Genomic DNA, 27,279 nt, shown 5'->3' on the forward strand with positions numbered 1-27,279 from the left:
TCTCTGTACTCACAGATTGCATGCCCAGCTGAGAACCTGGGTTTTGCCATGTTTTCCCTATGAAGCTGATGGATGCTCTCCACTTCTTTCAAGAGCACTGGGTAATGAGTATTTGCAGCAAACAATTATCAGGGTTGGAGATCATTGTCCTGGTACATCAGTTTTTAAATGCTGAAAACAAATTGTTTCTCTGGCTTTAAGTCTGGAACGGCTCCTCTGTGCTGGTGCTGTGTTTGTTTGTGTTCAAGGCCAAAAGGTGGTTGTGCTGCTCATTGATGAATTCCCTGAAATGTTGACAAAACCCTGAGAGTAGCACAGGGTAGAGCCCGCTGAAATCTAAATAAGGTGGCCCAGATTCTGTGCTGACTTTTGTCTCACATACGTCTCTGCTCCAGTGAGGTGAGGGTCAGATCAAGTGAGGTTTGGTCTCTGTATGAAATGCCAGCTGACGAATAATACAGTGCTGAAATTGGTGGGCTCATGAAAGAAAAAGTATGTGCTGTTTCATAGGTAAAAAAGCCAGTTTTGTTCCTTCTGAAAAAAAAATGCCCTTTGCTTTTTGGTGCATTGACACTTTATAATATGATATGGCGATTTCATACCTATGACAGAGAAGTGGCTACTGGAACAAGGTCAGTTTTAAAACTCTTTTTCAAAAGAAGCTAGCAAGCCTCCGGGAAAAAAAAAAGGAAAGAAAAGGTTGTCTTTGGGTTAAAAATAACAGTTAAAGTCCTATTCTTCTGAGCTCCATCCCAAAAAATATTTTATTTTCATGATTTAAATGTCATGTTTGAAAAAGTAATCGTTCTTTCTTGTGTGTAAGGATTATGAGAAAAGGGTCATAATTTACTGTTTGTTGTTTATGTTGTCTTGTCAGCTTTTGGGGTTTTTTTTGCACATTAAAAATAATATTGAGCTAGCAAGGCTTTTTTTTGTAGCAAATTTTACTTTTGAGCTCATAATCACTATCCCATAGCAGTAAAATTTGGCTGGAAACGTTGCAGAGGGAGTGTTTGTTTATTTGAAGCCCCTTTTTCAACCCACAGACTTTATTTCATTAGAAGGATTAGATTGTTTGTGAAAGCTTTGAAACAAAACTGGACTTCAGGTGGGATTTAATCTGCTGCTAGTCCTTTAAAGTACAATTACATATTTTTTTCAAATAATTAGCTTTTATATTTTAAAAGCCCACATTTTAAAAGTAAAGGAAAGCAGTTTGAAAAAGAAATGGCGTGGTGACACTTGGGTTCTTCTGACATCATGTCGCTGAAGAGTATTTGTGCACAAGGATACAGCCATGTATGAATTTGTGTTGTTATCTTTTAACCATGTGGTTATGCAACTGTGTTCGGGTTTACAAGCAATGACACTTCTCTGCAGATAAGTCCATGCATATCCTGAGGCACAGGCCATTTTGAGTGATCTGCTTTCTTGAAAAATTACATGTAAAGATGAGGTGGGTGTGAATCCCAAGCAGATTGCTTGCCCGAGGTTGTAGGTGGACACGGTGTACAGCTCCTTGCTGTTCTCAGGATCTCTTTTGTCTCTACCACCAGTTTATCCCGTGGTGTTTCTTTGTGGAAGGGGTGCCTGATGGGGAGGGATGTCACCAGCTTAGCCTCAGGCTGTTTGTTGCTCTGTGAATGTCCTGCCCGTGCCCTCAGCACTCGTGTGCTCCTGGCTCTGCGGGGAGCAGGGTCCCCTGTGTCACCTTGCTCCCAGGTGTGTGGCTGCCCTGGGCTGCAGGTGAGGGCACAGAGCTCTGTCCTTTGGCTTGGCTGCTGGAGCATTCTCAGGGCTCATGTCTGCACGTCCCTGTGAGCTGTGTCACTTGTGAAGTCCCTGCTCTACCCCAGCAGAAAAGCCAAGTCTTTGTGGCTGGATTTTGACAGCAAATTGCTGCAGACTTGGAGCTTGGGGTTGGACTTGGAACTCAGCTGTTCACCCAACATGAGCTGGGTGTCCACTGCCTGCTCAGCTCTGTGGGACATCTGACTCTGCAGTTGTGTCCAGTTTGTGGGTTAGTTTCTGCTCTGGAGAGCTGTGGAGGGCTCAGGCATGGGGCTCCCTGCTCCTGCTGGCAGCCACTGCAGAGACCCATCCTCCCAGTTAGTTCACGGTTTCTTTTTCATTTAGTCATCACTTTCTATTATTTGCGAAGTCCATAAAAGGAATACAGCACATTACAGTAATTTTTAATTTTATCCTTTACAACAACTCTGCTTTCAGAGACTAGTCCAGACCTTACTTCAGCCTGGCTCTGTATCTCTTGTGTTTTTCTTTCTTTTTACTGTCCTTTGGGCTGCGGCAGGAAGAAGGGAGCTCTGTTTTATCCTGTTGGGGAATGGTTGTTGGATGCCATTTTTGTGCTGGTTCTGGGTAGCAAAAGTGGATCTTTCTCCAGCAGTGTGTGCCTTTTGTTACCCCACAGGGCTGGCTGGGATTCCTGCCGAGGGTCTAGGTCTAGCTGTGGGTCTTCTTGGTGATGCTGTTCCTCAGATCCTCTCGCGGTGTGGTTGGAATTCTTCTTGCAAATGGATGTCTCAGCTCTTTGGCATCACAGCACCTTTTTCTGAGGGACACTGTGGCCCTGAGCAAGTGGCAGCTGGCAGCTGGGTGTGGGGCTCACGGCAGCCCCAGAGCTCCCTTAGCTGTTGATGTTTCCTGGTGCATGTGCAGCAAACAGGAGTGCAGGGCTGTGCTGGGAGGTGGGAGCACAAGGAGAGACTGTTCACAGCACGTGGGTTGTCTGGGGTGCCTGTGCCTCGGTGGCTGGGCATGGCTTTTGTGTTCAAACAGGTTTCCAGGTGCTGTCTCAGCCGCTTCCACACTGCTGACCCAGCCTCAGTGGTGGTGAGGGCACACACCAGTGTCACCTGGGGGTAGCTCTCTCCAGACCTCCTAGAAGGCATCTTTGCCTAAAAGGTGGGGGACAGACCCTGCTAAGCTGAGGCCCCTGCGTTTTTCTTCTTGAAAGCAGGTGTAGTTGTGCCCTTGGGCATAGGAGAGGCAGCCAGCCCAAAGCTGGTCCATCTGTGCTCCAGCCCAGAGCTGGACCATCTGCTCCAGCCCAAGGGCCAGGTTTGACTGGATCATTCATTGCTGCTACACCTACAAGCTGAAAATCAAGGTGCTTTCCAGAAAGTGTCTCCTTTCTGCTGGGTGCCCCATCTCAGGATAGCTCACTAAGCACAAGGCAAGGTTGCAATACTCATTGCAGGAAGGGCAGCACTTCTGTGTTCCCAGTTGTGCCCTCCTGCTCTTGTCTGAGAAATCTGTACTTGCTGTGCCCTGTTCTGCTGTCCTGCTTTTACTCACTGCCTTGCTCTGGCAGTGCCATCCATGAGCCTGGAGAAAATAAACCCAACAGAACTCATTCCGTTTTGACTCTGCTCAGTGCTGCACCTCCTCATTTCTCTTGTGGGAGAGCCATGCCTTAGCTCACACTCTTTAGCCCACTCCTCTGGGCTAAGTGCCTGTTAGCACTGCTGTCACACTGTTGTGGGCAGGGTCTGCTCCCCAGACAGAGCCACCTTGCTTGTCTCACACTGTCACTGCTGTCACATGTGCTGAATTTGGCCCTGCCTGGCTCATGATGGAAGCTGAGGCTTTGATGGAGGTGAAGCACCCACGGATTTGTGGCTGCCCTGTAGGAGCATTTAGTGAGGTGCCCCATAGGAGCAGAGCTGGGAGCATCCTGACTCTGGATAGGGCACTGGTGTGCCAGGGCCGGTCACTGCTTGGGCTGAAGTGGTCCTGTGCTTTGGTTGTGGCAGTACTGGGAGCTTTGCTGATTGGGAAATCCTTCAGGGAATCGTGAAAGCAGAACTGTTTGTCCAATACTCTTTTGCAGACACCCCCCGCCCCTCTCTGTTGCTCCTCCCTGCTACAGGACTCGAGAGAACACCAAGGGGAAGGAGACATGGGCTCACTCCTCTTTGACAGTGCCATACTCACCATTGCCTCTTCACCTGGGGCTTTGTAAATCTCTTCCCAATTGGCTGTAGCCAGTGGCATTAACAACTGCAGGTGACTTGAAGCTCGAGGCCCTCAGCTCACCTGAAGCTGCTGATGGCCAGAAGCTTTCCACAGCCAATGATGGGATGTGAAGGTAGTCGCCATAGAAACATCTTGGGCAATAAATGGAGCCTTGAAAGGTCTGACTGCCTTTTGGCAGGAGCCCATGTGTGAGTGTGGGTACAGGTAGTGGTGTTCAACCTGCAGACCAAGGCTGTGAGTGAGACATTTGGAAACAGCAGCTGTGGGAGTGAGCACAGGAGCTGAACACTGCTTTGGTAAACTGGCACTTCCCTGAGGTTTTGATGGCAAAAAGAGAGTCAGAGCAGGAGGGTGAGATGTGGTCACAATACTGGCCTGGCAGGAGGGAGCTCGTTCCCACAGGTGAGCTGTCCAGGTCTGTGCAGCAAGCAGCCCCTCCTGGGTGCTGCAGCCACAGGCTTTGGGCAGCTCCATCCCCAGTGCTGTGTGTGGCAGCCCCTGGGGACCCAGCACAGCCTCTGCAGGTGATACCTGTCTGTCTCTGGACTCCTCCTTGAGCACTGCTGCCCTTCCCTGTGCTCTGGTGAGCTGTGTGCAGGCAGACACCAGCCCAGGAAGGGCCCCATGCCCACCTGAGAGGTGTTGGAGCTGGGTACCCTGGGCTGTGTCCCCTTGGCCCTGGCCTGGGTCTGGCCCCTCGGTGCCCCTCTGCTGCCTTTTGGGCAGAGTCTGGGTACCCCTGGCTGGCTGTTAGCTCACAGGCTGGCCAGAGAGCCTGATCCTCTGCCCTGTGGGGCAGATGGAGCCTCTGGCCCCACTGTTGGCCAGAGTCAGCAAGGACAGATAAAGGTTTGGCTGGTCCAGAGAAACCATACTGGTCTGGCCATCCCAGGAGGGAAAAGAGCTGGAAGATGCGGGCCAGACCCTTGTTCTGGCAGCTTGCTGCTCTGGAATGGATGTTCCCTTGAGCCAAAGAGTAACTTCTGTGTGTGCCTGGGGATGCCACACTCCCTTCTCCCGTGCCGCTTCCTTGCGTCTCTGTCTGTCACACTGGGATTATCTCCCTCTGCTCCTACTGCAGCTTCTTCCTGGAATCCCAAATCCCCAAAATGCTGTTTCTCCAATAATCCTTGTCATTAAAAGTGGCTCCTAAGCTCCGAGCACCTCCTCCTGTCCTCATCACCCTCTCTGGAGAGAATCAGTTTGAGTTGTGCACATACTAATAGTGAGGAAATCATCTTGTTAACCTGGGACAGGAAACTGTTTTGCTCCCCCCCACTACCAAACTGCAGAGTTACCCTTGAATCTTTCTGCAAATTCACTATTCAGTGTTTTTAGCTGTGTGGAAATGTGATTTCTTTGCTATTGTTGTGGCCCCATCTAGGTATGTGGCCATTGACATGTGACAGCGTTGTGCCTGTGTGGACAGGGAATTGTTTCCCTTGCCACTGGAGTCTGGAAGGTCGAGGACAGACAGGTGAGGAGGGAGGCATTGCTTTGAGAGCTGGACTTCACCAGCTTTCTGAGCTTGGCTGCCTTCCCACTTATGAAATACAGCTAAACCTTTTGATGGCAGGTAGGAATAGCTGAGCATCAGCAGAGTCCTTAAGAAATTACATCCCTGCTTAAACTTTTTAAAAGTCAGCTGAACACCCGTTTGCTACAGCCCTCCCGGGCTGTTTCCCAGTGGCACGGTGTTTTTTCCAAAATACCTCCTGCAGCAGCAATACTGTCCTGAGGCAGGGCACCCGTTCCCTGGGCACCCTGAATCCTTGCCGTGGCAACTCTGGGGTGTTGTGGTGGTGTAGTAAGGCGAGCCCCCAAAGTGTAGTAAAAAAAGGGCAAGGAGACCTGCTCCTTTTTTAGCACCTTTATTTATGAAATCAGCTCTGGGTGGTGGCCCGAGGGGCTGCACACAGCGCTGCTGCTCCCTTCGGTGACGTGGAGGAGGAGGTAGGCAGCTTTGCTGTGTAGCAGAGCTGGGACTTCCGTCCTCACGGGCGTGCCTAGGAAAACTACAAAGCTCGTCATCTGAAATCCTCATCCTGGTCCTGTTCTTGTCAGGTCATGGTGACAACCCTAACACACCGATGGAATAGAGCAACAGTTCCCGAGCAGGACATGTCACTCAGTCTCTTACACCGCAAGTTGGCTCATCTTTTTAGGGTGTTCTTCTCTCGAATGGTTCCTTGTGTCTCAATTCACCTGTTACACACGTGACGTCACCTTCTCTACGGCTAAAGCCATTTCGGGAAAAAAACGCACGGGCAAGGGGGGCCGCTGGGTGAGGTGACCAACACCACTGACAGTCAACAGAATCAACACATTCAGCTGGGTAATCAACATTTAACATCCAACAAACAGGGCAAACATCGATTTACTGAGTTATCCTATAAACTTGTTCATGTCAGCGGTGCCGGGGCGGGCTCCGGCTGCTCCCGGTACCGGGGGCGGACGCGGACGGGGGGCTCCCGGTCGGGCCGGTGCCGGCAGAGGGAGCCAGCCTTCCTCCGTTCCTCCGTTCCGGTGCGCAGCCCGCCGTGCCAATTAACCAATTAATCTGAGAGGTGAGCTGAGAATAGCGTCCTCCATTGGGCAGTGGCTCTGTGGTCTCACTGAGGCTGAGTGACTGTGTCCTTGCCAAATCCCTCTTTTCTGCTTTGTTGCCCAGATTCATCTCTCAGGTGAGCCCTTGGGTGGGTCTGGCGTGGCCCAGCTTGATGCAGGACAGGAGCAGCCTCGGTGGCAGGTGTGGCAGAGCTGATGGCAGTGCCTTGGCCAGCTGGATGCGTGGGCAGGGGACAAGCCCCAGGTGTGCAGAGGACTGGGGCTGCCACTGTGAGTCCCCATGGCACGAGTGACCAGGGGCTGTGGCTGACCCTGCAGATGGAGACATCATCATCAAGCCATGGTCTTGCCCAGGAGCTGGCAATGGATTAGTGAAGGCAGACAAGGGGTTTTGAGCTGGAGCTCTTCAGTCATGCCTAGAGGACTAACTGTTGTGCTGACAGAAGATGCTGCTCCTGTTCTTGGTACCACAATGTGATGGACATAGGGAGTGGATGCAGGCACTAAACCCTCCCCAGCTGGAGTAGCCACCACAGGTGAGCATTTATGGATTTTTCTCTGAAAAAGTGGTTTGTTTTTGTGTAATGGGAGATTTGTGTCTAGTGGGAAGGATGCTGGAAGCATCAGCTGAAGCTTTAATTGGTTTTGCACCTAGAGTGCTAATGTGTTCCAGTGGATTAGATGGGAAGTGGGGTGGTGCTTGGCTGCTCCAGAACTGGAGATGTGAGCTCTTGTCACAGGACTGAGAGGCTCAAAGCATGCAGGGAGAATGGAGAATAGCAGCTTGTCCCTCTGCCTCTCTGCTGCTTTCTGGTTAGTGCCCTTGGAAGGGTTCAGTCTGATTTCCTCTGCTCTGCCTGTGAATGTGGCCTGTACTGGTGCAGCCAAGTGTTCTGGGCCTGTTGTGGGACAGCCTTGGTAAGGAGCTAAGCCCCACACAGCCAATTATTCACTCCCTCATTCCCAAGTGGGTCATGGGAAAAGGAAAGGAAGAGTAAAAGCAAGAAAATGTGTGGGTTGAGATAAAAATGGTTTAATAAATGAAAGTGGAAGAAGAGAGAAAGAAAACAAGGGATGCAAAGGCAAACACTCACTGCCTTCTCTGCACAGACTGATGAGCAGGAGTTCCTGAGCTGTGGGTGGCAAAACCCCCCCAAGATCCCTCCTCTCCCTTTTTGTTGCTGAGCATGATGATGGTACAGGGTGTCTTCGTGTTTGATCTGGGTAATCCACTCCCAAACTCTTGTGCACCCCAGTCTGTTTGCTGGGGACATGGTGAGAAGCAGAGAAGGCTTTAACACTGCAAACACCGTTTGGCAGTAGCTAAAATATCAGTGTGTTACCAGTTTTGTTTTGGTTACAAAGGTGAAACTCAGCACCAAGCAAAGCTAATTAATTCCCTCCCAGCCATACCCAATACAGGTAAACACCTTTTAGTGCTCATACTGAGGGAGATGCCTTGGGAAAAAATCCTTGCCAGACCTGGGCAGCAGGAGATGGAGCCTCTGTCCTGTGGATGTGCTGGCCAAGGCACCCTCAGGCTGATGAGGACAGAGGTGTGGGGTGCTGCCAGGCATGGTGTGTGCTGGAAGAAGCTGGAGAAACAACAGAGTGCTGGAAAGCAAGCCTTGGTAAGCAGGACTGTGTGTCAGTGGTGAGCTCCTGTAAATGATCCTCAGTCCTTCAGAGGGCTGCAGCTGGCAGGACAGGGTCTGACCTGGGACTGCTCAGGGCTGCTGCTCAGCATCTGCCTTCAGCTCCTGGCCACAGGCTCCAGTCAAGTTTGTTGCTTCTAGGGAGGCATTTTCCAAACCTTAGGCTGTCCCAGAAGGAGAAAATCCTGCAGCTGAGCTTGTATTGCTTATAGTAAGCACTGTCAACATTGTGACAATCTGCTGTGAAATAGAAACGAGAAGGAGGGACTGAGAAGCACCAGGCTGGAAGGCCTTTTCTTTAAACTGCAGCTGAGCTGGGCTTAGGCAGAGGTAGGACACAATGTCTGGTCCTGGTTTCCAGAAGGCAGCACATGCATTTCCCTTGTGAGAGATCAAAGGCTGGGACTGAGACTCATCTCAATCTTTTTTATATCTAGTCCATCACTGGGCTATCTGGTGCTTCCCAAGTATATATAGAAATAGCTTTCTTTTTTTTTCCCTTTGTCCTCTTCTAGACAATGCCTGGAGTCTTTGATAACTTTTTTATGCTTTATATGTTTTTGTGTGTGAGGTCTGGCCATGCCTCTGTGTACCAAGATGTGGAAAGCTGTTTGATGAGTGAATGCTCTTGGTGTCCTCGACCGTGGGGGCCCAAGGAGTGCCCAGATGCAGGCTTGTGTCTGGCTTGGTCCTGAACCTCTCAAAGGTCTGTAATCAGCCCTGCTCAGGGCAGATGTGTCTTGCTTTTCTGTTTTGGGATCACCATGACTGTGTGTTCAAGGTGTGAGTTTTGGTGTCACACCTCTGTGAGGTGTGATGGGAGAGGTGAGGGGCAAGAAATGTACAGCAACTCAGAGGACCAGAGGGGCTAGAATGGCTTCTTGGTTGGACACTGCTTGGCTTTGGATTCCCAAGCTCTGCCTGAGGTTGGTGCCAGCCCAGCAGCCCGAGTTAGGTGGTGGGATGGAGAGGAGGACACAGTTTTGTCGGTGCTGCAGTCATGGCTGGCACAGCCCAGTGTCCAGCTGGAGCAGTGGGGGCCTGGGGGTCGGTGTGGCAGCACTCAGGGGTGATGTGCAGTTTGGATTTCATCACTTGTGCAAGTGACAGCATGGATTGGGTGTGGTGGGCTCTGGACTGGGGATTGGGGCTGTGTGAAGGGCTCTGATGTGACTTTCATCAAGGGAGCTGGGAAGGAGTGTGCAGAGAGAAGTGAAGCAGCCCAGAGGACAGAGGGAGTGCAAGCAAGGGTGTGCAGTGCAGTGACAGAGCAGGACGCAAAGGGTTAATGTGTATGAGGGTGACAAAGCTGGAGGAAAACCATGCAGGAAGGTGGCTGTGTCTGTACATGTGTCCTGCCTCTTCTCCCTCTTCCAGGCACAGAACTGCTTTGGGGGGAGTGGGGGTGCCCAGAGCCAGGGTCTGTCTGTCTGTGTTTGGTTGTGGGGATCTCTGTCAGAGTGGCTGCTGCACTGACTGGAGAGGGCTGGGTCAGGGGAGCTCTGTGTGTGCCCTGGGTGTTCTCAGGGAGATGCCTTGCTGAAGCAGGGCCAGGCTGGCAGCCTGGGCTGGGGCAGGAGGACTGGGAGCTGCAAATGGCTGCACCTGCCTGTGTGAGTGTCTGTGCCCTCTCCTGCACGCCCACGCTCCCACATCTTCCAGCACAATCCTGCTTGCTCACGTGTACGTATATCCCCTTGCTCTATTCTTTCCCATGCACTTTGTCCATCTGCTTTTCTGTCCTCCCCGTTGCTGCTGTAATCTCTCTCTTTCTTTCTCCCTTTGTTGCCTGGGCTGCTTTGCTGCCTCTTACTTCACCGTGTCCCTCTTTATTCCTTTTGATAATAATAACATTAGAACCTACGTACAAGGCCCCAAGGTCCCAGCTTTGTGCAGATACATGAGGAAAGACCCTTCAAAGCCTGGTGCTGGGTTGAGAAGATTCTCACAGCCTCACTGTTTCCAGGAGTGTCAGAGGTAAAGGGCTGGATTGTGAAATAAGCCCTGTGCAAAACCTCATGCTGCGTCCTCTGTCCATCCAGGAATGTCAGAAGTGAAGATGCCTGTCTTGTTTGATGGAGTTTTACACCAAAGCCCTGAACCACTGTGCCTGATGGAGGAACTGAATGATTAATCCCCCTTTATCAGTTGTGCTGAGCAGAGTGGTTGCTCCCAGGGCTCCCAGTCTGTCCCTTCCTCTTTGTGCTGTTGGTTTGGTAGTGACATTAAAGTGAAGCTACTTGCAGATTCTGTTCCAGTCAGCTGTGTTCACGTGCTTCAAGCTTTCAGAAATGTTCTCCCTTTCAACTGCAATTTGCACATTTGGCCTCTGCTGAGAGGTGATGCTTCAACGGGATGCTGAAGTCTGGTGGTTGGAAAGCAGAGTTTCTATGATGCACTGAGCTTTGCATGTGTGATTCCCACTGTATTTCCTGTGCTTGAGGGCCCTGTGTGGCTGCTGGGTGCTGGTTCACAGTCTGCAAATACAGCACTGGGAGAGTGCTGGAGGAGGAATCAAATCTTTTTCTTCACTTGACAAAGTGGTCAGAGTTTCTTGCAGAAGGAGGGTTGGTGGTGTATCTGGCTTGCAGAATCACATCCAGAGACCCACAGACTTGTCATAAGGATGTGTCTCTGCTGTGCTAGTCCATCAAATTCAGAGCTAGCAAAGGGCTCTGAAATTAGGAGACACATTTAACACTTTTTGTCCCTCTTAAAGTCCTCCAAGGAATGTACTTCCAGTGTGTAGTGGTCTCCTTCAGCCTTGTTCAGCCACACTCCAGTTTTCTGATGCTTCCACTTCAGCTCTCTCATAGGTGAACCTTCTGTTATTTATGCCTGTGTCCCAAATCTCCTTGCTGAGAGCAGGATTTGGGAAAAGAGCAAGCAGTAAAATCAAAAGCCATCACCTGTTCCCATGGTTTGCTGCTCTTTGCAGCCCTTTGAGTTTATGTACAGCAAATGTCTGTTGCAAAGTCTGTCCCTGCAAACAGCAACAGGCTGTTTTGGGGTATTTGCTTCCCCCCTCTTTGAGCAGGTCATGACTCAAGAACAGCAGAAGGAGATGGGGGTGGGCTGTAGCAGCAGGACCCTCTGGTTTTGTCTCTGCAGTAAAAGGGCTGTAACACCTGTGCCAGCCTCTTCTGGGCACCTTGGAGCACTGTGGAGCCTTTTTGCCAGCACTTGCATTGGTCACTTTGCTGGAGCTGGCTGTCAGCAGGATCATTTCCTTCTTTCTTTGGGCAAAGTGCCTCAGAGAGCCTGAGCACACTTTCTGAGGAGAAACTAGGTCTCTCCACAGACCTGGGGGAAGATGCCATCTGTGGATGCAGCAGGGTTGGCAGCTCTGGGTCCTGTGCGTGAAGATTTTGGGAATTCCACCTGGCTGCACCTATGTGTCAGTGCTGGCAGCAGAGAGCAAAGCCAGGGGCTCCCAGAGCAGGTGGCCAAGGTCCTTGCTGGGATGTCTAGTCCTGTCCCAGGCTCACCACCCTGGGAAGGGGAAGGGGGTGGTGTTAGCTGTTGCTGCCCTTAGGTCTGTCTGCCCCTTGTTGCTCTGCACCTTCCTGCAGCACTCAGGAGAGTCCCTGATAGCTGAAGGTGGAGGAGGAGAGTGATTTCTCCCTGGGGAAGTCATGTTGGATAAAAATAAACTGGATCTGGCCAGGTGAGATTTTTGAACAGTACCTGTAAGTTCTGTTGGGGCTGCTCTGTGGTGGCTGCTTCTCCAAGGGTGTGTATTGCTTTGGAGTCATCCTGAAGCTGTTTGGAATGTGGAGAGTGGCATCATTTTGCTTACAGGGGGCTTGTGAGAGGTGTAATATTGCTGGCAGAGCAGAGAAAATTGGTGTCTGTCCAGTACAAGGCACTTCAGACAGGACAGAAATTGAACAGGACCTTGTCACCTGTTGTAACATTTACTGGTGTGTATTGGAAGATTTGCCCTTCCTCGAGGGAAGGAGGAAGGACCAGCCTTGGAAAAGGCAGAGTGTTGTATTGTGTTTTTATGGTTTATAATGGTTTTGTCTTTGTATCCCCTTATTCTCCCCAAAGGGTTTACCCCAGATTGTATCCCCTCCCTCTACCTGTGTAATCCCTCTCCTTTGCTGAGATCATCCCCAAATCCCCACCCTGGCTCTCTGTCACTCACTCAGCATCCCATCCCCTCCATCTAGAACTTTTGGTCCAGGACATCCAGTGATTAGCCAGAGGCCAGGGGTCAACCCCCCAAGTGTTTCTCCATACGCTGTCCTAAATGTCCATTTCCCAGTATCCATCCCTTAACATTTACTGACCAATAAGAAAAATTACCTACTTTAGGTTTCCACCTTCCTTTAAATGTTACCTTGGCATCTCTCCCGGGGCTCTCAGCAGGAGAACCCCTGAGCCTTTAGGGGCTCCCCAGAGCTCCTGAAATAAACCTTGGATTAACCTCTGCTAAGAGTCGGCCCCTTCATCTTCTGTCGTTGTTCCAGCGTCTCCTCTGCTGCAGGAGATCAGCCCGGCTGCCCTCTGTGCCCCCGGGACACGGGAGAGTGCCCCGTCCCCGCTGCCCACCATGTCGGGGCTGGCTGGGGGTCCCTCAGTGGCGCTCAGAGAGACCAAAACAGTAGTGGGACTGGTGTGTCTCTCTCTGAACTGTCCCATCCCTCCTGGTGTGCAGACTCTCCTCCTCTTGCTGGTTAATATTAGCATTCCGTTTGTGGAGCGGGCGATGCAATTAACACAGAGGTGCAGTCATTCATCCTGGCTGCAGGACCCGTGGGATCAGATGTGCTGGGGATAGGAAGTGGAGGCTTTCTGCTGGGAAAGAATGTCACAGCACAGCGGCCACAGAAATGAAAAGCTATTAATAATGATCCCGGAACTTCACTTCCATCAGCTGTTTATTTAAAGGTGCTCCATATTCAAAGCCTCCTGATTTATGTGGGCAATAACACTCACAGTCCTGGGATCACTTTTTTAAGCAAGGCTAATGGGGTGAAACCATCATACTGCGACAGTAGAGATCAAGCTGGGAAAATGATACTGGAGAGAAAAATAAACTATTGCCTAGATAATCCCTAAGCTACGCTGGGCTGGGAGCTGGTGTGAGCTCCCTGCTCTTCCAGCATTTATTAAGGCTTTTGCTTCCTTTTTTTTCCTTGGTCTTTGTGAACAGAATTTACTGGGCATGGAAGGACATCAAAATTTGATTTCTACCAGACTGGATGCTAAAATGCTTCTTCATTTGCATGTAAGTGACCTGGGACCTGTGGTCTCTCTGTCCCTGTCTCCAGAGCTCCCACCTGCACTTGGTCCATTCCCAAAGGACTGGTTCCTCTGGGGAAGGGTGTCTATGCCCTCTGCTGTGTGGGTTTTGCCTGCAAAGTGGCACAGGAGTGCCTGGGGGGACACAAATGGGATATCCTGGGCTGTGGCACTGAGGGACAAAGGGCTGCTCTGCTCTGGGGGTATCTCGTTTCCATGTGGGTTCTCTTTATGGGGCTGCTTGCCCTTCCAGGAAGGACTTCTTGGTGGGGCCCAAGTTGGGCCATTGACACGTGAATTTTGCAGAAACTTGTGGTGGTTACCTTGTTGTGCAATTAAACCATGACAGGAGGCTGGGCTCAAAGTGCAAGATGGGCTCGGGCCAGGAGAACATGAGTGTGGTGCTGGTTTCTCCTGACTGCAGGTGAGCCCTTGGTGGACAGGAGCTGCTTTCAGCAGCTCCCTCTGGACCTGGGGCAGTGTGAGCAGTGCCAGATGCTGGCCATCAGAGGGTATGTGGTGTCTGCAGGGCAGTGAGCAGCTTTGGGCAAAGGCTGGATGTTTTCCTGGGGAGGTGAAATAGCCCTGAGGCCACCGAGCTTGGTTGGAGTTGCTCTGGGCAGCGAGTGGCTCCTGGGACATGACTGCAAGCACTGCTCATTGTCAGGAGCTGGTAGTGGTGGTGTGATTAGTAGAATGAAGCAAATGATTCCAAATAAATAATGCATCAATCATTAATGGTTGAATGCAAAATTTAGCCTGTTGCTGTTGTCTGCAAGTTGCTTACAAGGAGGTCAGTCCTTTATTTTGCAGGAGCTGTTATCTGCAGCTTGTGGGCACACGCTGTGCTCGGAGTATTCCTGGCACATCTGCTCCAGTGTGTAGGTCCCTGGCCCTGCAAGAGGCTCTGGTCTCTCCTGTTTGTTCTTTGTGAGGGGGAGATGGGCTTTGTTTTCAGTGAGTGTCTACAGGGTGACATCCAGAGGCTCCTGTGGGGCTGTGGTGCTCTGGGGGTTGCTCTCAAGAATGCTGCTCATTGCTGGCCTGTTTGTGCTCGACGTGCAGCCTCAGGGACCCAGGAAGGGATGTGGGAGAGCTCTGATCATTTGGGCAGCCCCTCTCCTTGCTGGGCTTCTCTTGGACACGTTGACTTTCAAGCAGACTTGGCCAAAATGTGCTACCTGTGTTGGAGACTCAGCTGCCAGGGATTCCTGCCAGCTGTGGTGGAGTGTTCTGCACAGTGCTGAGTCTTAGCAAAGCATGTTTGCCTCCTCTCTGGGGGATGAGGCTGTGCACCATTCTGCTTCAGGTTCCCAAATTCCTGTGGTACCCAGACTCCTTCTTTTCTTCCTGATGCTTAGGAATTCCTGGGGAATAGGAAGGTTTGGAGCATCTTCTTCCAAGCCAGAAAAGCTTGTCTGTCGGCAGGGTGGTGTTGGATTTTAGCAGGATGTTGCAGAAACAATTTTCTTACCCATTATGCTATCTTGTTTCTAATTTTTATTTAATGAGCTCCTCTGAAAAAAAGAAAATCGTTGTAACAGTTTTCTTAAGTGTGAGAGATCAAGCTGAAATTGGCGTTAAGGAGACTAATTACACTCATTCTTCCACCTTCCTAACAGCTGTTTATTGCTGCAGGCTTGTCCTGAGGTGCTGAGGAAGCCACTTAGCTTGGACCAAAGGCACTCAAAGAGGCATCTGCAGTGGAAAGTAGGTACAGGCTTCTAATCTGGGCTGTGCTCAACCAGATGATCTTGTTACACTGCAGAAAAGTGCTGTGAAAACTGCAGGTGCAGCCCCCCAGGTTTTGTCCTTGTTTTTTTTTGCTGCTCTTCTGTCCTCCCTCACAACCTCTCAGCTTCATTGTGGAGGATCCTGTGGGGACCTGGTCTTAGTCTCAAAATGCCAGTGTGCTGTCAGGGAAAGGGACTTCCTCATGCCTTCTGTGAAGAGGGGTTGCAGATCTCCTGTCATGAAGACTGAGGGATTTCCAAGGACAAAATTGCTAAGAGGATTAAGATGTATAGGGAAGAAGAGTGAGCAGCAAGAGACCTTCCTGAAAGTGCTGTGTGCCTGCCATAGTATTTATTTCACCAGAGGACTGAGTCTGAACACGACCTTGAACCTTGAGAAGCAAATTGGAGGAGGTTTCTTTGAACCTTTCTGACTCACTATAATACCCACTTGTTATTCTGTGTAGGAATTTGAGGAGTCTTTCACAAGAGGTAGAAAGTTGCAGACAGAGCTATGAACATCTTCAATTTTCCATTTAATCACACAATATTGAATGATAAATAATTCATGCATCTGCCAAACATTGGCTTAAAAGAACCCAATTCCCTCCACATTTGTCAAAGCGGAAGAATTCCATTTTGTGCTTTTTTTATTTTACTTTGTCCTCTAATTCCTATCCAAATGGCCCTTTGTCTGGGCCAGCAGCTTTGATTCCACCTGTCCTGTTTTGGGCTCATGCCCTTCCTTTCTTGTCACTTTTGCTGGTGTTCAGGGCCAGAGGAAGTGCAGCAGGAGGCAAGGAGGGGAGTGATGGTGGTCCCTGTGTGTCCTAGGGCTGTGCCACAAGCCCAGCTCTGGCAGGGGAGGCTGGGGAGGGTTCTCTGCCCCTCTGCACAAGAGCACTTCAGGCTTCTCAGGAGGTGCTGAGGCATAGGAGATGCAGCTCTCTTAGGAATGCAACTTCTGACTTTATACAGGGTGTTTGTAAGGGAATGGCTTTTGGATACAGCTCGGTGTCCAGATCCTAAAATGAAGGCTTGGTCTGGGCTCTAGAGCTCTCTCACCACAGCAGGAGGAGCTCTGTCCATCTCAGAAGTTGTGACAGAGGTGCTGTGATGGCTGCTTCCACCTCCGCTCAGAGACTGTTTTTAAAGACAAATTAAAAGTATTGTATTCATGTAGACAAGGCATGAAAATTCCATATTTGGAAAAGAATTGCTGCAGAGCGAGACCGTTATGGCTGTAAAAACCTCTTCCCTAGGGCAAATGTTGAGATTTTCTTTGCAATTAAAATTTCTTTGAAACTTGGACTAGAGAAGATTTGGAGGAAAAAAAAATCCTCCTAAACTTTGAAAATACTTCTTTCCAAACAATGCTTGTGTGAGAGCTTTAACAAATACTGTTCCTCACAGTGTGTCTGATAGCAGAAAGTGACTGAACATGAGAAGTCAAAAGGTTGTGAATAGCTCCTGCTCTGGCAGTTGCCTCATTTTTCTATTATAATTTCTCAAGGCAGCATCAAAGGGGACAATAATTAAACTTAAAGCAACTAAAAAAGAAGGGAGAAAGAGGTAAGTTTAGTTATACAGACCTGAGCATTGTGTAGGTACACATCCCTCTGCCAAAACAACTTTTCTCAACCCTGTGGAAGTTGATCTGAGAAGAAAGGCAGATGAAGGAGTTCCTTGCTGGGAGAACAGTTCCAAGGAAGCAGAAAGAGGAAATCCAGAGATTTACTTCAAAAATAAGCATGACTAAACTTTTACTACGGATAATGGGTTTTCTGCCCTGTTGTCAAAGCTGAGGCTGTGGTGACATCAGAGAGAGAACTTGATTTTATCATTGTCTGTCTTCTGTGCTCTCTATCAAGGCTGAAGACTTGCTGAAAGGCAGATTGCTGCCAAATCTTGCCTTGCACGGTCTGGACCTGCATTTGGGATATGCTTATGCAGTGACTGGTTACATGACCCTTTCACTGTGTAAGTAAAGACAAAAGTAATTTAATTATCTTAATTTAAAAGCTTGTACAGTTTTGAATCTTTTTGCCTCTCCAGCATTTGTACACGATGTGATGCTATGTGCTATCCAGGTTAATGTCTCTTGCCATCTCTTGCTAGATTGGCAAAATTTGGTGGTATTCTGGAAAGGACACTGAGTTAGAGTTGCCTTCTGCAGGGTCCATTTCAGCAAAGGGTGCAGTGGGAGTTCCAGAGCTTGCAGTGGCAAAAACCTGTCTAGCTTCCAGATGGTCTCTGTGGCACCAGTATTCTGGCTCTTTGTCCAGCCTTATGTGAACATTGAGACTTAAATGCCACTGATGGGATCTGCTGGAATGGGAGCTTGCAGTGCCGTGGCTGAGGTCATCATCTGTCTTGATGTGAGTGGGCGTCCCACACCTTTGCTCTCAGCAGTGCTGCCATCCCTTACAGAGTTAGTGATGTGTGCTCATGTTTTCCAGTCAAGGACACTGGTTTGTGGGGGCTGCTGCCTGGTTGTGCTGTTGGTCCCTGGTGTTCTAAAGCTGCAGAGTATTCCCTGTGCAGAGGGCTCAGTGCATTCCACTGTCCAGCCCAGAGGGGGAATCCTGAGGTGCCTCTTGAATGCTGGAGAGGAGCTGGGGGAGGCTGTGGGGATATGGGTGGGTGCTTGGCCAAGGTGCTTGGTGAGGTACTGACATCTCTTGTCAAGAGACAGCGTGTGGGATGTTGGAAGCTTGATTGTGATACACCTGCCTGGCCTGGAGTTGACAGTGTTTTATGTCTGGTGAGATTGCCTCATCTCTCCTCTCTATATTTCGGGGAGAAGTTTATAAAAAGAAAAAAAAAAAAAACTGTATTTGCCTCATCTTGTCTTACAATATCCAGTAGAGAAAGTGAGCTCCAGAGAGCCTGAGTTCATGTCTTAGCCTTAGGCCTGGAGATTATGAACCATCTTAAAGCTTTGCAGCAGCCTTGCCATGCTTGTATTACCTGCACACAACAGATCTGGGGAGTGTGCTCTAGCCAGCCTGCTCCTTTTCCCAGGAAGGGGAGCTTTAAGCGGATTTGAATCCTGTTTAACAGGAGGAGACATGGCCACAGCCCGTGCTGCACTGTAGGCAGTGCTGGAAAAGAATTGCTCTTGGAGTAATTGCTGCTTTTTCCTGCCCCATCTCCCAGCAAGGGCTGTCTGAGGCTGGGCTGCTGTGCTGCCCATGCTCTCAGATGTGAGGCAGGTGGGCTCCCTGTGGGATGCAGACTGAGCTGGCACCAATTTGACCCCCAGAGCTGCTCTTGTGCTTGCACGTGGCTTCAGCTGCTCCCTTGAGGTGGCACAGCTGACATGTGGATGGTGCTGGAGCCAGTGCACACCCTCTGAGCTCTCAAGTAGAGGCACAGTGGGCTCAGAAAGAGCTGGGCAAGGAATGGAGGGGGCTGGTTGGTGCTGGAGGTTGGCCCACTCTTTAGAAAGGGTCTCCAGATGGGTTTGCATGTTCTGGGGACAAGCTGGTGTGAAAATTGTGCTCTTCTTGCTGCTCTGACAGTGGGGCACTTATGGCTGCTTGCTGGGAGTCAAGTCTGTCTGGCTTTCTGTCCTGGGTTGTCTCCAAAGGTGCTGTAGTTCTGCCTGTTGGAAGCAGAGCTGCATACCATTGACACAGCTGTGACTATGCTCTGTCTGCACCTCCAGCCTGCCTCTTGGATCTCCCCATGCTCTTCTCTGCAGCCTCCCTGAGAGGCAGCTGTGGTCAGTGCCAAGGCTGGCAGAACAGTGCTGGGCCTGTGTGGCTTCCTCGTGACTGGTCAGAGATTCCTGCTCCAGACCCTGGGGATGCAGGCACTCCACAGCTCTTCTCATGCCCCCTTTGTCCCTGCAAGATCTGCCCTTGGGAGAGCACACTGTGAGGAGCAGCTCTCTGACAGCATGGGAGTCCACAAGCTCCCAGTTTTCAGCCACAGGGTTGGGATTCTGCCTGCAGGTGCTGTCCCCACCCTGAGGACTGTCCCTGTTGTGCTGCTGTCTGCTCCTTCCTTGGCTTTGCTGGGTAGCAGGGCTGGAGCTGTGTGAGGGGTGCTCCCATGAGCTCATTCTGCAGGCAGCTGATCCAGGAGCAAGAGGACTGTGGGTGTCAGGCTGAGGTATTGTCTCTGTCCAGCAACCCTCCCACTGCAGCCTTCATTTCCTTGTGTCCTCTAAGCTGTGGTAAAGCAGAGGAAAGCCCAAGGTTTAAGGAGTTCCTCTCATGTTATGGGTTTTCATGCTGTGGCTCTTCATTCTAGAGGGTGGCACAAGCAGTGCCTTGCTCTTACCTTGCTCCTCAGCAGCCTTTGTAGCATCCTCGTGGCTGTTCTGAGCAGCTGGAGCAGTCCTGATGCTTGTGCTGGTGGCTGGTGCCACTCTGCTGGGAGGTGTGGGGAGCCAGAGCAGGACATCCAAGCTCTCGTTTGCTGAGGCTGCAGACTGGGGTTGAGGAGAGAGGGCTCTCCTTCCCTGCCTTTGCATCTTCTGGTACCTGGTGGGCAGTTCTGTGTTTTCTACCATTTATTAGGGCTTGTCAGAGGAGCAGTAGTGGTGTGCCAGCCCTTCCAGTAGAGCTACGTGCATGGGAGCACTGCATGAGGTCCCAGGGATGCTCCCTGGCCTCTGGGTGGGACAATCCTCCCTGGGCTCCTGGCAGCAATGCAGGACTGTGGTGTGCTGGGCACTGCTGTCCTGCTGTGCTATTGCTGCCCCTGTCTCCCCCCTCCCCCTGCCTACTTTCTCCTGCATCAGCCTGCATTTGTAAAATGAAATAAATATTGACATGGACGGGATGCTATTCAATTTGTCCTGATCACTGGGCTGCGGTGAGTTCTGACAGAGCACAGTGTAAAACAGAAGCTCAGGATGTAATTTCTACTGTCAACATGATGTACAGTATAGCTGTGCCAAATGCACACCAACAAACTGCACGAGCTCTGCTGGGGAGGGGAGGGGGGAGTTGTGCTGATAATTGGAAGTGGGGATGGCAGAGCAGCAGCAGAGGGGACATCACCCTGGGCCTGGGGCAATGTGAGGGTCTGGTGCTTCACACTCTGCATGGAAACCTGCTTGGTGTGCTGGGCATGCTGCCATGTGTGCTGCTGTGGGCTGGGCTGGCTGCAGCAGCAGCTCCCATGGTTATTCACAGCCCCACTGCTCAGGTGGGGCAGAGGGAAGGGGCCCTTCCAGCTGTTGGTGAAAGGTTTTCAATAACACAGGGAAATAAACACTGTGCTAGTCCTGTTTCCTGTGTATGGGACCTTCTGGGGTGTCTTCATTCCTGCTGCTGTAAGGGCATGAGTAGGACTTGGGGCTCTTGGCCTTGCAGCCTCTGGAAGAGGTCTGTGATGTGGCAGCTGGAAAGGTTCTGCATACCAAGGAGAGACATGACCCTGAAGCTGTCACAGAAGAGACACAGGCTGAGAATTTGCCACTGGAGAAGAAGGATCTGTTTGTGGCAATGAGCCTGGCTCCAGATGTGTCTCTGGGCCTGCATTTTGTGGTGCAGGGGACTGGAGGTCACCACAGGTTCTGCAGTTGGGCTTTGATGTCTGGGACCTGGATGAGGCAACTCTGGTTACAGCACCTGCATTGCTGCCCCCAGGAAGAGCATGCACACAGCTCAGCTGAGAGTAGCTGAACTTTGGGCACGTGACACTGTCACCAGCAAACTGCATCAGCTCAGATGAGAAATCTGTGAAATATAAACCCTGCACAATAGCTGAGACTCTGCATGAGGTTGTGTTTCCCACAGCAACGCAGCCCAGCCCCATGGTGCTCAGCAGGACTCTCCTCTCCATGGCAGAATCTGCTCTGTGGAGTGCTCAGATGCAACAGGGCTGAGCAAGTTGCCTTGGGAACTGTGGGCCAGCTTGTCTGCCAGCCAGGGAGCAGCTCTGCTCAAGTGGAGCTCACCCCCTGCAGCATCTTCTTCTGCCCTCACTTCCTCCTTCCTGCCTTGCCTTAGAGTGTGCATTTCAGCTGTTATTGTTACTGGTTTATTGATGCTGCTTGGGACTGTGCTGCTTCCATTGGTGTGCTGTAACTCTGGTCAGGCTGGCAGAGAAGGCTCAGAGTCCATTTCTGTGTGCACAGGGCTGCCTGCAGTGTGTGCCTGGGGTACCTGTGTCCTGGAGGAAATCAGATGCCACTAAGGTGTGAAATGGTGTGATGATGGGAATGAAGGTGGCTCCTACTGCTGTCACAGAGCCAGTGTTGGTGCTTTCTGCCAGCTGTGTGCCCAGGTGCTGGGTTCTGGAGGCAATGGGAATGTGCTGCCTTCATGTGCCAGCTCAGTTGGACACCCTGGATGCTGATGTTAGTTGTGGTGCCAGGATTTGCTCCACTGGACTGGCTTTCATGCAGCCTCCCCATGTGTTCAGAAGGCCTTCAGTGTTGCAGAACTGCACCCTGGCACTGGCACTGCTGCCTTGTCAGTCTTTTGGCAGAGCTTTATAAATCAGTGTGGCTGGATGTGCTTCTGGATGGCAAGGACGGGATGCTGGGAGGGCAGAATGGGAGACTTCAGCAGGTGGTGGCTGCTTCTCCCCAAGGCTCTGGCTGACATAGCTGTCCTGAGAGCAGATGCAGATGGATTATTTTCTAAATTCTCTTTCTGGCAGTTGAGTTTACCAGCTACAACTCCTTGTACTCAGATTTTGGATGCAACTGGAGGTGTTGCCTGTAAAAGTGCTGCAGAGGGGCAGGCAGAGATGCTGGGTAGGGTGTTCTTCCCACACTTACTGTTTGCCTTGCTGCTGACCTGAAACTCTTGTTCTGGCACAGCTTTTGCTGCTCAGTTTATTGACGTCTCACTGTCTGGGTAACCTACTCCAAAATAACCAGAGCTCTCCTAGGTGTGAGAGCTGGGAGAGGTGCTGTTTGTGACAGCAGTGCCCTATGTCTTGCCGTATTTATCTTCTGTTTACCCAGGTAAGTGTGATAAAGCACACTTGCACTTGTGCTGGTTTTGTGAGTGTCTTGCTCTGGAGCCTGCTGTGGGTTGGGCAGCCTCAGCTCTGCTGCTGCAGAACAGGGACCCCAATCTCTGCATTTGGTCTGTGAAGTTACTTCACCCTCTGCGTGGGAAGAGATGGCTCAGTCCATCTCCCACCTACAGGACATCTTGCTCCCCTAAGTGTACAGTGTTAAATACTCTGGGGTTTGATAGGGACCCTCACCAGCTGCCCTTTGGGAGCAGGGACAGGAAGCACTTCTGCGTGGGGAGGCCTGGCTGCAGGACACATTGTCAACAGCCTCGCCTGACTGGTGTGGAAATATCTTCATAATAAATGGGCTGGCAAGGAGGAGGGTGGGGAGCAATGTTACTGCTTCTGTACCATGATTGCTAACATAAAAATGCACTGGAGACCCTGTTTCCTTGGAGCATGAAGTGCACAGGGCTGGCACATGTGACAGCTGATGTGCATGTGTGAGTGGAATGTAGTGTGTGTATATGGGGAGGAAATGTGTGTGCACTCAAATGAGGCATCAATAGACAAAAGAAGCCAGTGTGTATGAGTGATCTTGGCTGGGCATGGGGTGGGATGTGTGTGAGACCTTTTGGTGGACAGATTTGTGCATATTGGGTGACACACAACTCGTGAGCCATGAGCAGGCAGTGTAGAATGATGCTTCGTGGTTCCCAGGGAAGTGTTTGTCCAGACAAGTGACTGCAGACAGGAAAGAGTGAAGCAGATATTCCCTGTTTGGGAAATGGCCCCATTGGTGGAGTCACACAGGGGAATGGCAAGTGAGGGAAAGAGCTGGAGAAACACGTGGGAGCTGTCCCTCCTCTGAACTGTTCAGATTTGTGCAGGGGTCTGTGCAAAGCACAGTCCAGTTCCCTTTCTGTGGGGGGCAGATGGACATCTAGTCCAGGACCATTTGCCTTTCCATTCACCCTTTTTCTGCTCTCCTCTACTCCTCCAGAGTAGCAGCTGACAGGAGATGAATTCTGCAGACTGGTGCATGTTTCATGAGTAGATCAGGCTGTGGCTGGTATTGCAGAGCTCTGGTGGAACCTCGGGGTGTTGGTGCAGGGAGAGATGGATGCTGCAGCCCCATCTCCTGATCAGGCTCCTTCCCTCCATGTGCTCACTGGATGCAATGTACCCTGGGCTGAAGGTCTCGTGTCTCAGCCCTCAGTGCCTTGAGGGTGGCTCAAAGCTTACACCAGCGCCCTTTTTCAAACTGTTACCTTTAGAGTCGGCCAGGTGGCAAATTCTCGAACAGATGCTTTTCTGCTGCCCATGGCTGCAGAGGTGAGATCACAGAGAGGTTCTGCAGGGGGGGCTTGCAGGAGTGTCTGCACAGGCTGCACCTCCCATGCTCAGGGGCTGGTATCCCTCAGTGTGAGCCTTGTCTGCCTGTGCAGGACTGCTGTGCTCCGGTCCTGTGCAGGCACCAGCAGCTGTGCTGTGCCAGGAGGGCTGCTGCACATCTCCTAACAGTGTGGGTGGGCACCAGTAACTCCCTCCAGGTGCAGACCTCACTCCTCTCAACAGCCAGGACCATGTGGTGAGGAGGTGCCCTTGTCAGCAGGATCCTTGGTCTCTGAGTCCCTGCTGGAGCAGATGTCTGCAGTGCTGAGAGTACTGCAGCCCGCCCTGTTGTGTTCCTGCTTTGGCAGGACCTGTGGGATTTGGCCTGGCTGTGGAGCACCTGGGGCAGGGCAGGGTGGGAGATACTGAGCAGGGCTGCAGGAGCAGCACAGGGGGACATTGGGCCTTGTTTTCACACCAGCTCTGACACCTTGGCTTTTTCCAGGCTCCTGGAGATGCTGCTGACTGCCCTGCACCTCCCTGCGTGAGCCAGCAGAGAATGGAAGTGGCCGGAATCATCTGGGCAAAGGACCCTTCACCAGGCACTGGGATGGTGTCCCCCTGAAGATGGGAGTTACAAATGGCCTTGTGAGCTGCACCTGTGGCACAGACACCTGCCCTGCCGCACCCCTCGCACAGTAGTCCCAGGCTGCCACAGGACAGGCAGGCGTTGGCCACAGCAGCTCATCCTGTCAGCTCCTCTGTGAAAAGCTTTGTGGAAGAGCTTCCTTCTCCTCCTGTGCATGCCAGCAGTGGGTGTCAGTGCCTCGTGTGCCCGCAGGCAGGGTGGGCAGCAGGCTGTGCATCGCCCCCTTCCCCAGCCAGACCCGCGGCAGCCCAGCACGGAGCCCTGCAGCTCTGTCCCCGGGGACAAATGCCAGCTGCCAGACTCTTCTCTGGAGACCCAGGAGCAGCCTGCGAGGCCCAGCACTGACTGCTCCCACGCCAGCAGCGGGCAGTTGGGGCCACCTCTTGTCACAGATGTGACTCAGGCAGGACAGGAGCACTCCAGCTGCAGGGCACGGCATGCAGCAGGGCCGGGGATGCTCTGCAGTGACCGGGCGGCCTCACGCTGCTAGTGTGGACTTTCCTCCTACTTGTCCCTAAAGGATGCTGGCTGCACATCCAGAAGCTCCTGCTGATGCAGCCTCCTAGAGTGCCATGGCGAAGGGTCTGCGGGGCTGCTTGTGCACCATGCTGCTGCTGTTCTGCGCCATGCAGGAGCTGGGGTGCTGGGCCATGCAGACGGCGGGGCAGGGCCCTGGCCTCGGGGAGCCCGGGGACCCTGCACTGCTGGCCGGCGGGAGAGTGAAGCGTGGCTGGGTCTGGAACCAGTTCTTTGTGGTGGAGGAGTACACGGGCACGGAGCCGCTCTATGTGGGGAAGGTAAGCTGGCCTGGTGTCTCTGTGGGGCTGACGGAGCCAGGGGCAGGGTGGAAATGCTGGCAATGCTGAGCCCTTGTGAAGGTTGTTCACGGAGGCCTGGCTGGAGAAGTGTTTTGTGGACTGTGATGGCAGGACCTGGTCCCTGTTGAGGTGGTGAAGTAAATGTGCTCCCAGAGGTGATAACAGGACACACCAAGATTTACATCTATGTTCCTACAATCCTATACTGGCTTCTTGGGATGTCTGGGGGTGGGTGCAAGAAGCCCTGTCCCTGTGGGACAGGTGACAGTGCCTTGCTGGGCAGGACTGGGTCGGCAGGCAGGAGCTCACCACACTTCCTTGGTGTGTGACCTCCTGGGAAGGCTGGACATGACCTCTGCTCCCTCCACTCCTGGTGTCCCGAGGCTGAAGGAACATTTCACCTTGGGGTTGCTGGGCTTTATCCTTTTCTGGGGGCTTTGGAGAAGCAGCTGCCCCATGTGTCAGGCAGATGGGTTGTTTGTATTTGTGTGAAGGCCGTGCTAGCTGTTGGGACCAGTCAGTGGAACACACTGGAGCTGGAGGCGTGGGCTCACCCCAAAGGAAAGTGCCCAAGAGCTCGTACAGCAGGGCTGTCTGATGGCCTCAGCCGTCTGGGCATGAGTCTGGAGGAGCTTGAAAATGGGTTTCCTGGCTGGGGGCCAGCGGGGATTTCAGTGGTGATTTGTGTCCGTTTCAGCAGACACTCAAAGCCGCGCTCCTGCACCGCCCTCAGAGCAGGCACAGCTAATTCACGGCTCCCCTGGGAGCAGCACCGGGCCTGTCACAGGCCTGGCAGTGCCTCTGCTCCAGCTGAACCCAAACCTACAGCTCACCCTTTTACAGCCCCTTTCCACATCACCCACATCACTCGCCTGGCTCACAGCAGCAGCGCTGACAGCCCTGCCTGTGATCCCCAGGGCTGGAAGCAGCAGGGCCAGGCTCTTCCTGCTGCTGGAGAGGATGGAGCGCTCGCCTGGGACACTCCTTGTCCCCAGCAGTGTGCCAGCCCTCTTAGCACAACCTGTGGGTCCGGAGCCTTCCTGCACTGGGGCTTGCCCTCCGTGGATGCCTCTCACACACCTACGTGTGCTTTCTGAAGGGCCGATACCATTTCCATAAAATCTGGGTTCTCTAGCTAATCCTTCTTCTGAACTGTAATTTCCCCTGAGGCTGCTGTCAGTTTGATGTGGATTTCTTTGGTTTTTTTAAATAGAATTATGGGGTCAGCACTAGTTACAAACTTCTGCATGTGGACAGATCTATTTTAGATAGAGGAGAGGATTAAAGCGAAAAAAGCAGATTTAATTAAGTTGCTAATATTTAAAGAAAATTGATGAACTCAGGCTTTATGAGTTGGAGCAAACAGAGTGCGCCTTTATTACGGGCTAGTTTTTATTTGATTTTCTTTCTTTTCTAGCCCCAGAGTCATTTTTTATTTGTGTATCTGTGCTTTCTGTTTAATTGCTTTTAATAAGGAATGTGCACCTCTGTTCATATTTAATTTTGATTTAATTATTAGTATGTAATTAATGGCTTCGTAAGAATTGTGGTTGTAGTCTTTTAGGACAAGGAAACAATTTTCCTGTTTAACAAATGGTATAGATCAGCCCATTGTCCTCCCTCTGGATGTCCCAGCTCTGCAGACACTGCTCTCCTTGCTTGGGGCTGAGCTGCAGGCAGGGCTGGGTGGTCCCTCTGCTCTTGTGGCCCAGTGTGTGCCAGAGCTGTGTGCCATCAGTCTCCTGCTGTGCCCAGGGGTGGAGGGAGCCCTGAGGCTGCGTGGGAGCGTGGTGCTCCCCAAGCCTGCCTGCTGTAAAGGGAGGAGAGAACATCCCTGGCATGTGGTCTGTGGCATCTCCCCTCGTGTTTCTGTAGTCTGCCATCCGGCCCTCCCCCATTAGTTGTTGTTTAGCCAAGCAGCACAGATTTAGCTCTTTTAATCTTCCCCTGTAAATCAATCTCTGCAGCCCCTTGAGCCCAGGCTCCATTTTTCTTCCTAGCATTCCGGTTTGCAGGGATGCTGGTGTCTGCTCCAAGCAGTCAGTGATGAGCAAATATGTGAAGAGGATGTGCTGAGAGCTCAATGTGGTGCTGGATGCTTTATCTCTAGCCTAATTATTAATCATGAGCCCGGTGTTCAGCAGGAAATGCAGGTTTCTGCTGCCTGTGCTGTACAGACCTGGTGCTCCTTCATTCTGAAAAGCTCACGGAGTAGCACTGAGAACTGGGAGAGGATGATAAAGTGAAGAGGGCAGCAAGCTCTCCACCAGCCAGTGGGGAGGGTTGGGACTGGGTGGCCAGGCTGGGATGACCATCCCCACAGACCAGGGCAGGACGCTCCA

At 51.6% G+C, this 27,279-nt stretch overlaps 1 protein-coding gene across 2 annotated transcripts in view; it reads left to right on the plus strand.

Moving 5' to 3' along the window:
- CDH22 (cadherin 22) overlaps positions 1-27,279 on the plus strand; it is a 77,590-nt gene that overhangs the window by 1,283 nt on the left and 49,028 nt on the right. For both annotated transcript variants that reach the window (XM_059862744.1, XM_059862746.1), the window contains exon 2: positions 23,976-24,916. In XM_059862744.1, the coding sequence (XP_059718727.1) occupies positions 24,692-24,916 (225 nt within the window). In that variant the 5' untranslated portion in view covers positions 23,976-24,691. The remainder of the gene's footprint in view (positions 1-23,975; positions 24,917-27,279) is intronic.

Source organism: Haemorhous mexicanus, chromosome 18 (assembly GCF_027477595.1).
Source record: "Haemorhous mexicanus isolate bHaeMex1 chromosome 18, bHaeMex1.pri, whole genome shotgun sequence".
In the NCBI taxonomy this organism is placed as follows: domain Eukaryota; kingdom Metazoa; phylum Chordata; class Aves; order Passeriformes; family Fringillidae; genus Haemorhous; species Haemorhous mexicanus.